This window comes from Piliocolobus tephrosceles, chromosome 8, assembly GCF_002776525.5.
Source record: "Piliocolobus tephrosceles isolate RC106 chromosome 8, ASM277652v3, whole genome shotgun sequence".
NCBI lineage: Eukaryota > Metazoa > Chordata > Mammalia > Primates > Cercopithecidae > Piliocolobus > Piliocolobus tephrosceles.
Window position 1 is genome coordinate 110,092,142 of NC_045441.1, and position 13,918 is coordinate 110,106,059.

At 34.9% G+C, this 13,918-nt stretch overlaps 1 protein-coding gene across 1 annotated transcript in view; it reads left to right on the forward strand.

The window, feature by feature from the left end:
• CFTR (CF transmembrane conductance regulator) overlaps positions 1-13,918 on the forward strand; it is a 177,245-nt gene that overhangs the window by 39,174 nt on the left and 124,153 nt on the right. The window contains exons 4-9 of the mRNA XM_023228189.2: positions 2,827-3,042; positions 6,169-6,258; positions 7,133-7,296; positions 8,422-8,547; positions 11,922-12,168; positions 13,824-13,916. Of these exons, the coding sequence (XP_023083957.1) occupies positions 2,827-3,042; positions 6,169-6,258; positions 7,133-7,296; positions 8,422-8,547; positions 11,922-12,168; positions 13,824-13,916 (936 nt within the window). The remainder of the gene's footprint in view (positions 1-2,826; positions 3,043-6,168; positions 6,259-7,132; positions 7,297-8,421; positions 8,548-11,921; positions 12,169-13,823; positions 13,917-13,918) is intronic.

The following is a 13,918-nucleotide window of genomic DNA, read 5'->3' on the forward strand; positions in this document are numbered from 1 at the left end:
GATAGGGAAAAGTCTGTTGTGATCTGGAAAATATAATGGAGAGATCCAGTGGAAGAGATTTTAGTTCAGATTACTCAAAAGAAAGTAAATCTTATACAAGTCTTTACACTTCTAACTTGAAAAATTCTGTGCTAAAATTTAGCTTGGTTGCTAAAATATTTCTCTTTTTTCTCAGAAGGTTCTTTTTAGCATCCTACAGACACAAGTTACTTTTTAAAAGATTTACATACTTGCTTTGCCATGTATTGTTTATCAGTAGTTCTGTATTCTTTGAGATAGTCTATCCAGTCTCTCTGTATTGATTATATGTCTGTATAGATATATATTAGGAGATAAATGAGTTCTGAAAGGGGAGAAATGTGAATGTGTTTATGCTAATCATGATATAAGCAATTGACCTTATAAGCAGTGTTCACGGGTCATACCTTTCCTGATACTGTCTTACAATGAACAAGAAATGATGCTTTATCTGGTATGCATGGTAAATAATGCCCCTTGCTCTCTGCTTCATGACCACATGTGATACTTCTAACATAGATAGCACATGTAAATCCAGTGGCCTTGACTGCAACTCAAGAGAGCATTTTGGCCAAGTGCAAACCCACTAGTCAAGAAAAAAAAAAAAAAAAAAAAAAGAAAGAAAAACAAATCAAAGTAAATTGATGGTATTGATATTTGTCTATGAAAAACAGCATAATATAGAACAATTCTGGGATAAAATATTGATCTCAAATAATTTTAAGGATTAAATATTGCCACTGTAAGCATACTATGAGCAATTATGTTTGTAGTGCAGATATATTTATAATTTTAAATCTAAGATTTACCTTAATTGTACATTTTCCTAATTAAAAAAGTTACTTTGGAAAAAAACACACTCGAATCTAGAGAAAGGTTGGCAAATACATATGGAAGTTTGTAGAAACATCCAGGGCAGCTCTTTCACTGACTGCAGTAACTTAGGAGTGAAAACAACATAACTGCTTCAATGTACGGCAATGGGCAAATAACCCGATATATTCACAGGGTGGCATATTAGGCAGCACTTAGAATAAATGAGTTGGTTATACAAGTATTGATAGGGATAAATGTGAAAAACACAGTGTTAAGTTTAAAAGTTGTAAAAAGCACAGTAGGATGTCATTTATATAAAATTTAAAAACCTCAAAAACCATTCTCCTTTGATATGTATTCTAAAGATGAACATATATGTAATTATAGAAGTACAAAACAAACATAGTATACACTGTGCAGTCATTTGTGTACTTACTTTTCAAAAATATTTCACTCGAGTTAGCAAACTATTCACATGTAATATTTGGGTTGGCAATTTTCTTTTTAACACCTGCCTGTCTGCTATCATTTAAACTCACATTTAACACATGCTATGTGAGGTGAGAGAACTATAATATTTCGTTTGTGATTAGTTTGGAGGCTTTTTAAAAGTTTGAATATTTTCTTGCATTCAGAGCCTTAGTTGACTTAGTTAATTCAAAATAAAACATTGTATATAAAGCATAGAATGAGCAGCTACACAAAGCTACTCAATCAATGGCAGCTCTATAGGGGTTAGAATTTCTTGTGGGGATGACATTGATATAGAAAGCATGGTCATCTATTGAGAATGAGGGGGCTGGAGGTATTGGATACTTGAGGTTTAGAAAATACATTGTAGAAAATGGACAAAAAAAAAAAAAAAAACAACCAAATTAAGGGATGAGGCAGAATAATGCTTGGCAATACCAGGGGTAGGGAGCAGTCTTGCTTGGAAATATATGTTTTAAATGGAACCAATTATCATAACATCATTTCCTTTCAGGGATACCATCTGGTCCCTATTTTACTGGGTCATTATAAAACAAAATGGGGAATTATGCATCCTTCTCTTTTGAAGTCAATTTAACAAGATGGGTAAGAATTAGACCTCCTGGGTTCAAAATCCCTGGATTCATATCTATTCTTGTATATTTAGGAGAAGTGGTAATAAATTCGATGGACAATTTGGTTTAGTAGTCGATTGAGGACCCTGATGAGGTATATTTGGGAAAACATAACTTCTGCTCTCCCTCACTGACTCACGGGCCTTTGAGGAGTCCAGCAGTCATTGGAATCTGGCCTGAGGTTGAGGCTGCTGGCAGACTCCTTCACCAAAGTCCATTCCTATTGCTGACTGAGAAGGGACTAGCATTGGAAATGGCCGATTTTAAATACCACTAGTGCGGGTGTGCTCTTCCCTCCCGTTGTCACTTCTGCCTTATGTAGTTGCCTTGAGAAGCTAAGTTCATTCTGAAAATAATGCCATTGCCCAAAACACTTTAGAAAGTTCTAGTTTGAAATTACATCCAGTCACTTGGTCTCTTTGGCCTCAGTTTCTTCATCTGCCATGTGAAAATAATAATGCCTACTCTGTATCTAAGAAAGTCTCTATAGTAAACAAAAAAAATGCCTACTCTGATACTGAAAGTTGTTATAAAAAATAAAAAAGGGAAATGCTTTAGAAACTGTTAAGTGCTATGTAGATGTTACTAATTAACAAACCATTTCAGAAACTATACTTTTTATTTTATAGCCACTATTCACTGTTTAATTTAAAATACCTCATATGTAAACTTGTCTCCCGGTGACTTGTGCTGTAACAAATCCCAAATCTTATTTCAAAGTACCAAGGTATTGAAAATAGTGCTAAGAGTTTCACATGTGGTATGACCCTCTATATAAACTCATTTTAAGTCTCCTCTAAAGATGAAAAGTCCTGTGTTGGAATTATCAGGGTATTTTATGAGAAAGAAATGAAATTTAATTTTCTCTGTTTTTCCACTTCTGCAGGAAGTCACCAAAGCAGTACAGCCTCTCTTACTGGGAAGAATCATAGCTTCCTATGACCCGGATAACAAGGAGGAACGCTCTATTGCGATTTATCTAGGCATAGGCTTATGCCTTCTCTTTATCGTGAGGACACTGCTCTTACACCCAGCCATTTTTGGCCTTCATCACATTGGAATGCAGATGAGAATAGCTATGTTTAGTTTGATTTATAAGAAGGTAATACTTCCTTGCACAGGCCCCGTGGTACATATATTCTGTATGGTACATATTTTAATGCCATAAATTAGGTAGTGAGCTGGTACAAGTAAGGGATAAATGCTGAAATTAATTTCATATGCCTATGAAATAAATGGCAGGAATAATTAATGCTCTTAATTATCCTTCATAATTTAATTGACTTCAACTCGTAATTATTAAATATCTTCTGTCAACTGCCTCTGTTGTAGTTTTTTTTTTTCTCCTAATCATGTTATCTTTTTTTTGGAATTCATGGTTTCCTGTTAAGGTGACACACGGCCTACATAAAAGTAATTGACAAAATATCATCTTATAGTAAAATGCCACATATCTTTATGTTCAGTAAGAAGAGTATGATATATGATTGTTAATGATAACCCAAACAACAAAAGTTTTCACCTTAACTGGTTGTCATAAGTAGTATCCACTGCCTTATTTTGAGTTGGATTTTTATCATCCTATGAGCCCTACAAATTTAAAGTTTTTGGAACAGCACATGTATTGAAAGCATAAGAACCTACTCTGCTTTTCTGCATGTATTATCCAGACAAGGGCCCAAGTTGCTGAGGCATCATTTAGGTGAATTCAAATTAACATTTAACTACCTTACAAACACAATTTAAGGTTGTTTCGAAGGCATGTACTTGCATCATCCTGGTTCACTACCATGTGTGACTAACTTGGATCTGCAAAGTCATTATAGAAAGTTGTTTTGATGGACTCATTTGGATATTGCTTTACCCTTCTTCTCTTTTTTCTTTTACCAATGTAAATATTAAATACTTGGTTTTTAAGGGCATAGATCTGAAATCTGCCTCTAGCAAATAACCCATAACGCTTCTAAGATATACCTGCAAGGTCAACTGTGTTGTAAAACCTTGATAACCATACTTTATTGTTCAAAAAAGCCTTTTATGAAGGCAGAAGTAAATAAAAACGAAGTCCACAGTTATCACCTCAGCTGCAATCTCATCAGTTCACAAGTACCAGGAAAACGTGATAAATCAACAAAAGTTTTATTTTGATCTGAACATTTTACATAAGTGAAGACATTGTTAGATATCATTTGGAATGTAGACTCTACACAGCTGGCATATCAGAGAAAGTTGAATTCAGTTTAATAAATGTTTATAGAAAGTGCTTGTTACCATAATGACAGTAGCTCAAGATGTGCATGACAAGCTTTTAAGTGATTGGGTACACGCTCATTTGATCTTCTGCACAACTCTTAATGGTAGATACTATTATCCCTGTCTTATGGATAAGGAAACTAAGATTTAAAAAGTACAGAACATGGTGCGAACACTGCTTCAAAATTTCTAAAATAGGTAAATCACAATCTCTGAACTGGAGGATTTTCTAACCACTAGGGACAATAGAGTACTGATATTTAGTGGGCAGACTGTAATGCAGGAAGAGACAGGCATGGGCTAAACAGGTGTAGAGATCAAATAAAGAGCAGGTTAGTTTGTAAACAAGTCCATATGTAACATTTAGCAGAAATATAGGATATAGGTGCTTTCAGACCCAGATGCATTGATAAAAAGTTAGGTGGTATTGTATTTGTCTTCCTTTCTCAATGTTGCATATCTGTGTTCTTGCACAGTTTGCTTCATCTCTCCAGTCATACTTACTGGCCTACATTGGCATCATCACCAAAGAAGGCAATCCCATCTCCGTGTGGCTTTGGTTTGGTCCCTAAAGTGAACCTTGTGTTTACTCTTCCCAGGTCTCATGCCTTCCCATATCTGACCTGTTTCATCCTCATGGTCAGGATATGTGGGACCTTTCCTACAATGTTCCAAAGTTTGTAATAGAGCTCTCCTCTGCTTTGTTCCAAATTCTGCAACATTTTACTTTAAATAATGAATTTAAATGCAAACTTGAGCTTTGCCTATACTTTTCAAGAATGCAGAGATAATTAAATTAACAAAAATATTTGTTGAGTCCTTACTGTGCACACAGCTCCATGTTAAGCCTTGTGCAGAACTCAAAGTCACTCGAGGCTAAGCCTGTTACTAAGTCATGTGCAGCTTAGCTCAATGGATTTCCCCCACTTCATATTGCTCTGATAATGTTTTGGAATTAACTGCCTTGATTCCTTCCTTTCTTGGCTTATCTATACACTATTTATTATTCTACACCATCTCAAATTCTAACTCCTCAAGAAAATCCTTCCAGATTTTTCTAACCAGGAGTTTTAACTTTCTCTTAACTACCCTATTACTTTCTACTTCCCTTAACTCGTCTATCATATTATATTTAGTTATTTATATACTAGGTCACCTTGATGATGGGATTATGTTTTAATAAATCTTAATAATCCCTGAGGCATCAAGTAGAGTGATTTACATTTACTAAATGCTCAACAAATGTGTGAGGTATTCACTTGAAACTAATATTAGATAATTCCCAGTCAAAGTGATCTAATAACAAATCAATTCTTCAGTTTTACAGGCAAAATATTACTCTGATCTTCCATAATCATAGTTAATTTGTCAACTTTATAGTTTTAATTAAGTAAATTTAATTGATAGATAAATAAGTAGATAAAAAATAATTTACCTGCTTAACTAGTTTCCACAATAGCATTGCATTTTTCTTTGTAAAATGTATGGATTTTGTACTGATAAACTTTTTCACAAAAGTATTAATTTTTCAATTATTCATCATATACTTGTATTGACTTTAAAAGTAATTTTATCCAAATGAATTAGTATAGAACTACATGAAAAATTCAAGGCCAAGGCTTAATTTCAAATTTCAGTACCTTTGGCTCTATCTTTTAAAACGAAACCAAAAACTCCCACACAGTATAGATGGTATTTACGTATAATACCATTCTCATTGTGAGGAGAAAAAATAGTTGTTTCTCTCTAGATGCTGGAAAATAAAACAACTAGAAGCATTCCAGTATAGTATTGACTGTTAAAAGAAATATTTATGAATCTAAGATGATAGTAAGCTAGATGAATAGAACATAATTTTCATTACCTTTACTTAATAATGAATGCATAATAACCGAATTAGTCATATTATAATGTTACTTATAATATATTTGTATTTTGTTTGTTGAAATTATCTAACTTCCCATTTTTCTTTTAGACTTTAAAGCTGTCAAGCCGTGTTCTAGATAAAATAAGTATTGGACAACTTGTTAGTTTCCTTTCCAACAACCTGAACAAATTTGATGAAGTATGTACCTGTTGATTTAATCTTTTAGGCACTATTGTTATAAATTATACAACTGGAAAGGTAGAGTTTTCCTGTATCAGATAAGTGGTTAAGTCTTGCTCAGCTCTAGCTTCCCTATTCTGGAAACTGAGAAAGGTCAGTTGTATAGCAGAGCACCATCCTGGGGTCTGGTAGAACCACCCAACTCAAAGGCACCTCAGCCTGTTGTTAATAAGATTTTTCAAAACTTAATTCTCATCAGACCATGCTTCTTTTTAAAACTTTAAATCTGTTGTATACTTTGGCTGAATATGATACTCTGAGCAATTCTTGTTCTGTGTTGTCCTATGTGATAAATAAATTCAAGGTCCTTGGGACATATGATGTGTTTTATCTTTGCACATCCAGTACTTAAAATAGCATGAGACCCACAGCTGGTACAAAATTAATTACTTTTGGATTGAGCAAATATTTGTTCTAAATGTCTCTATCAAATGACAGAGTTGTGCAGTTGTGTGGATTGAGTCTCTGGAGAGAGTTCTTTGTTCTCTCATATTCTATGCTGTGGTTCTTGCTTTATGCAAAAAGAAGAAAGTTACTTAAAACCTGGACATGGTAACTTAAGATGTCCAATCTCAATTCCACTGAATAAAAATATGCTTAAAAGTGCACTGGCTTGAAATTTCTTCTTTGGGGAAACCTATTCTATGTGTAGAATGTTTAAGCACATTGTTATGTGCTCCATGTAATGATTACCTCGATTTTACTGTGCTCAGAACCACGAAGTGTTTGACCGTATAAGTTCCTTTTACTTGCTTTTTTTCATATATGATTGTTTGTTTCTAGGGGTGGAAGATAAAATGACACCTGTTTTTGCTGTGCTTTTATTTTCCAGGGACTTGCATTGGCACATTTCGTGTGGATCGTTCCTTTGCAAGTGGCACTCCTCATGGGGCTAATCTGGGAGTTGTTACAGGCCTCTGCCTTCTGTGGACTTGGTTTCCTGATAGTCCTTGCCCTTTTTCAGGCTGGGCTAGGGAGAATGATGATGAAGTACAGGTAGCAACCTATTTTCATAGCTTGAAGGTTTTTAAAATTATGTTTTCAAAAAGCCCACTTTAGTAAAACCAGGACTGCTCTATGCATAGAACTGTGATCTTCAGTGTCATTAAAAAAGACTTTTTTTTTTTTTTTGGAGATGGAGTCTAGATCTGTCACCCAGGCTGCAGTGCAGTGGCACGATCTTGGCTCACTGCAACTTCTGCCTCCCAGGCTCAAGCAATTCTCCTGCCTTAGCCTCTGGAGTAGCTGGGATTAGAGGTGCACGCCACCACGCCCGGCTAATTTTTGTATTTTAGTAGAGATGGGGTTTCACCAGGTTGCCCAGGATGGTCTCGAATGCCCGACTTCAGGTGATCTGCCCACCTCAGCCTCCCAAAGTACTGGGATTACAGGCATGAGCTACCGTGCGCGGCCTAAAAAAGACTTTTTAAGATGGTGTAAATATTACTTCCTGTATCAATGGGATATTTTTTTTGCTTGTCAGTCTCCTGAATTTGTTTATAAATATGTTGATTCAGTTCATTTTTTAGATTATAAAACAGTTAAAAATGGATAAAACATTTATGTGAATTAAAGGGAATACCTAATTTTTGTGTAAACTTTATTAGCTTTTACTACTCTAGTTTATGGATCATCACACCAGAGCCTTAGTTAATTTGTGTTACAGAATAACTAATACCAGTGAATGAATGACTTACACAAGTCACTGCTTATGATAAAGGGCTTAAATTTGTCAGCTAGAGGATAACAGAAAGTATATAAATTTTGGAGTCAAATAGCACTTTGTTTGAATCCCACATTGCATACTTACTAGTTATGTGACCTTAGTCAAGCCACTTCATCTCACTGAGTCTTTGCTTTTTTCATCTCTAAAATAGAGATACCCACTGCTCATAGACTGTTGTAAGGGATAGAGATAGCAGATGGAATGGGTCTGTACAATATCTGACACATAGGAGGCATTTACTAAACAGTAGTTATTATTTTTATTACCATCTATTTGATAATAAAATAAATGCCCATCTGTTGAATAAAAGAAATATGACTTAAAACCTTGAGCAGTTCTTAGTAGATAATTTGACTTGTTTTTACTATTAGATTGATTGATTGATTGATTTCTAGAGATCAGAGAGCTGGGAAGATCAATGAAAGACTTGTGATTACCTCAGAAATGATTGAAAATATCCAATCTGTTAAGGCATACTGCTGGGAAGAAGCAATGGAAAAAATGATTGAAAACCTAAGACAGTAAGTTGTTTCAGTAATTTCAATATTGTTAGTAATTCTGTCCTTAATTTTTAAAAAATGTTTGTCACAGTAGACTTCCACCTCATATTTGATGTTTCTGACAATCAAATGATTGCATTTAAGTTCTCTCAATATTCATACATCAGTTGCATAAATTCACTTTCATGGGCTGTAGTTTTATGTAGTTGGTCCAGGGTGTTATTTTGTGCTGCAAGTATATTATACTGATACCTTATTAAAGAATTTCCTACATGTGTTCACTGCTGCTCAATACATTTATTTCATTAAAATAATGATCAAGATATTGAAGGCTGATTGGTAACTCAGATGGAACTGGTAGAGTATACAATTCTGAACAAAATAAATGATTCTCTATTTTTATATCTTAATTTATGTGTTATGGTACATTAACCATGAAAAAAATTGTGTTTGGTTAGAATATGTTTGCTCTTCCTTAACTTGGAAATGACATAGGGTAGTATTCACAAATTGGGTTCCTATAAATCCTTCACTTGAAGTGAAGTCAGTTCAAGTAATGAAAGCTACCTCCTGAGATAGAATCAGTACTTGGCACCTATCTCTAGTGTTCTTTCACCTCATATAACCTTTCACTGATTAGTAAGGATTATATCCAACAAAGAAAGTACAGCGCAGACTGAGATATGATTACTGAGATAAATCTGGGCAAGATGTAAGCTACAGCATTTCTGTAGCAATGAGACCATTTTTCTTCAGTTGAGCTCCATGTTCTACAAACTCCAATCAAAAAAGGTTCTAGGAGACTCAGTGAAAGTTGATACACTGTTCAAGGAACAAATAATTTCAACACATGACAATTTCACAGGGAAAAATATACTAAAAAGAGAAGTACCCTTATGGATGGTGTCAATATGGGTTATGAGGAATTCAGGCTGCTGAGTCCAGTATACAATGGTAACTGAGCTGCAGGTGTGTGATTGGAACAACAAAAGAAATGCTGAGATATTAAGTCCTTTGCCATGTAAATAGAAAGAGTAAAAGAGTATTTATTTCCCAAACATTATTGGTCACCTGTTTTTGATATGCCTTTCAAGATAAATCCAGGAAACGAATTGCATTTTCTTTCCAGAAAACAAGTTCTTGGGGGAATTGTTCAATTGGTAGATCTTCTTTATCTCATTAACAAGTCAGTGTTCCATCACACTTGCTCTCTGCATCACTCTTCAGCCTGCAAACACATGTATAGCAAGGGTAATGACAAGGATATCAGAAGATCTGGTTTTCTCAAACTCATGATAAACTTATGACTGGGTCATTCTTGGTGCTAATTTTACTTTGTTTTTTGTTGTTTTTTGTGTCCTCTTCCTCAAAAGATGAAATCTATTCCCTTTACTTGGTATTTCTGTTTGATATATAGCGAATGTTTAGTTGTAACCTATATAATCTGGCATGAAATTGTCACTTGAAAAGGCTAGAAAGTGTTGACATAAATATGGGAAAGCAAGAATTGCCCCTACTCAAGAGAGCAAATATAATGTTCTGGAAGAGATTGGCAGAATTCACATCAAAGGAGTGATTACCTCAGCCTGGGACACTGTTGTACTGGTCAAAAGGCTGTGCAAAGCTCCCTGAAAATCCACTTTTTTATTGCTCTTTAGTAATAAAGTCACTTTCAATTTTAAAAATAAGAAACTGATATAATAGTTTCATGACTCATAAAATGTTAGCGATTATTTTATGGAGAATCTACTTTCTGGGTGATTCTTACAAATGTTCTTGGATCCATTTTTTTTTCTTATAGTACCTCTTCTTCCTATTTTTCTCAACTCTATCTAATATGTTTCAACAACAGTTCAACAAATTTAACATTTTTATAAAAAGTGTATAGCAGCCTAGTCCATGTTTTGCCTTTTCTTGTTGGGGAGAAAGGACACACATTGTAAATTTAAATATAGACCTCTACTGTACTATTTAATCTAGGCAACAACTCCATAAAGGAGATGACATGTTTTCCTTCTGTAGAGGTGGATTCTGTAAAGTTGGAGGGAAGAATGACTTGCTTAAGATGTCTAGCTGTAACTGGCAGAACCAGGATTCAAAGCCAGGCGAGATGCCAAAATCATAATCTGTCTTCAGTGTCAAGTTACTGAAATTGGTAGACCTAAATAGACTGAATTGCAATCTGGGTTGGGCACATTGAACTCAATTTTCTTCATCAATGTGCTCAGATTACATTCTATTTTTCAGACTAAAAATGGAAAAAAGATTCCCTCTTAGTTCTACACTTGAGAATGAGAATAGCTTTTCTGAATTAAGGAAGAAGAACTAATGCCCAAATGCCAGGTACCCACATGCACTATGCCATGGTACAGCTGTTGCCCCCTTTCACCAGAGCCCTCTGCCTCTATCCTGGTTGACCTTTACTTGGGCAAGAGCTGGATGGGGAGGATCACAAGTGACTCCAATTTGTATGGCTTCTGGAAGACTGGGACCGAGTCGAAGGCAGTGTTGTCTCCTGCACTCCCTGTTTTCTGCCTGCTAGAGCATTGAAGCCTCACATATATATTTAAAAAAACTAATTTCCATTTGCATTTCAGACTAGAAGATTGAACGTGTAGTGTAATGTGATTGCAAATAATTATGTTGAAATGAGACAGAGAGGATGTAGTATCTACTTTCATAATTTTTCAAAACCCACCTGCAACTTGAATCAAAAGAACTGCTTGTGTGTTTTTAGGGTTTAGTTGTTGTTTTTTTCCCAAACGCAAATCCTGGAAACCTACTGAGACTCATTCAATCAGTATCTCTAAGACGCGGGCCTGAGACTGTATTTTTAATAAGCATCTCAAGTGATTTTTACACATGCTAAGGTTTGAGAACCACTTCTCTGTAGCTTATATATTATTTTCAGTGTTCCTCAAAGCCAAGTTAGAGTTTCCAAAGTGCTAAGAATCCATTAGATAATCACAGAATTGTATTTTTCCTTTATAAATCTTGCAACATTGTTCTCATTTCCACAATTAATTACTTAAAACACCAACCAACAAGCAAAAAATGATTAGTCTAACTAATCTTACAAGTTAGTAATGAAGTAAAGGTTTAAAAATAATGTCATAATAATGTTAATAATGAATTATTAATTATAATTTAAATATAATATTTACAAGTATGTACAAAACACTGGTACTTTCATTGTTATCCTTTCATATAAGGTAACTGAGGCCCAGAGAGATTAAATAATATACCCAAGATCACACAGGTCATATGATGTGGAGCCAAGTTAAAAATATAAGCAGAAAGACCCTAGAGACCATGCTCAGATCTTACATTCCAAGATCCCTGATATTTGAAAAATAAAATAACATCCTGAATTTTATTATTATTATTTTTTATAGAACAGAACTGAAACTAACTCGGAAGGCAGCCTATGTGAGATACTTCAATAGCTCAGCCTTCTTCTTCTCAGGGTTCTTTGTGGTGTTTTTATCTGTGCTTCCCTATGCACTAATCAAAGGAATCGTCCTCCGAAAAATATTCACAACCATATCATTCTGCATTGTTCTGCGCATGGCGGTCACTCGGCAATTTCCCTGGGCTGTTCAAACATGGTATGACTCTCTTGGAGCAATAAACAAAATACAGGTAATGTACCATAATGCTGCATTATATACTATGATTTAAATAATCAGTCAATAGATCAGTTATAATGAACTTTGCAAATGTGCAAAAATATAGAAAAAGAAATTTCCTTCTCTAGGAAGTTATAAAAGTTGCCAGCTAATACTAGGAATGTTCACCTTAAACTTTTCCTGGCATTTCTCTGAACAGTATGATGGATGAGAATGGCATTTTATGCCAAATTACCTTAAAATCCCAATAATACTGATGTAGCTAGCAGCTTTGAGAAATTCTAAAGTTTTCAGGTGATAAGACTCAATTTATATGAAGCTAATTGGATAAACTTGTGTATTATTAAGAAGCAAATAAATGCTTATTATGCTTTTTTGCTGTTTATTTAAATATTTAACCCAGAAAATAAGTCACTGTGACAGAAATAAAAATGAGGGAGAAGGGTGAGCCACTTTTAGGTAGTTCTGGCATTATTTATTCTAGGCCAGAGGTTGCAAATGGTGGCCCATAGACCTAATTTTGGCTCCTAGACCTGTTTTAACCTTTCATTTAAAAAATTTGTATTGGTTGCCCACAATTAAAAATTGGGAGATGTCTCTCACACACACACATAAACACACACACGCTCATGTGTGCAACCTCTTTTGAAGAATTGGAATAACTAGTCAATTGTGTCCTCCTTTTCCACAAGCTATGGCAGCTCCCTGCTCACAGAGCACCTGGCCTCTCCAGCTCATCACGCTGTCTTCTCAGCCCCACTCCTTAATTCTATCACCTGTTTGGTCCTGAGACTAAGTGAGTTTGAGATCTGTGATTTAGACAAAGTGGTGACTCTAGCTCTGAATCATAGTAAGTAGCTCTGGGAATCATCTTGTCTTCTGTTAACCCATTGAGAGAGAAAGAAAGAGATAGAGAGAAAGAAAGAAGAAGAAACAGATCTGGGGAGAGTCACTGAATGGGAGCATACAGACAGAGAAACAGATCTTGAAAACCAAACTGGGAGAAAATGAGAGAAACCAAAAGAGAGGTAAAGAGGAGCAGAGAAGAAAATGAAGAAGCGAGGCGAGGACCAGGCTTTTTCATTACTTCTTATGGCCAAGACTTCCGGATGCATGGACTTAATTCTTCCTTATGCTCCTACCTTCCCTAGGGAAACTGATTTGCGCCTCTAATAGAGCTCTTCTTTTAGAATCACAGTTTGATGCCTTAAAACTAGTTATATATCTTCACATGCTTCCTTAACCCACAGAAGTGGTGCTGATGAGGCCTTTAATAAGGAGGGTGCTATTAAGGTGAAGACATTCATTTTTTCTCCATCCAATGTTGGATTAAGGCACATTAGTGGGTAATTCAGGGTTGCTTTATAAATTCATCACTAAGGTTAGCATATAATAGTACAAGGAAGAATCAGTAGTATGTTAAATCTAATGTATAAAAAGTTTTATAAAGTATCATATGTTTAGAGAGCATATTTCAAATATGATGAATCCTAGTGCTTGGCAAATTAACTTTAGAACACTGTAATAAAATTATATTAAGAAATAATTACAATTTCATTATTAAAATTCATATATAAGATGTAGCACAATGAGAGTATAAAGTAGATGTAATAATGCATTAATGCTATTCTGATGCTATAACATGTTTTTGCCCTCTTTTATAAATAGGATTTCTTACAAAAGCAAGAATATAAGACATTGGAATATAACTTAACAACTACAGAAGTAGTGATGGAGAATGTGACAGCCTTCTGGGAGGAGGT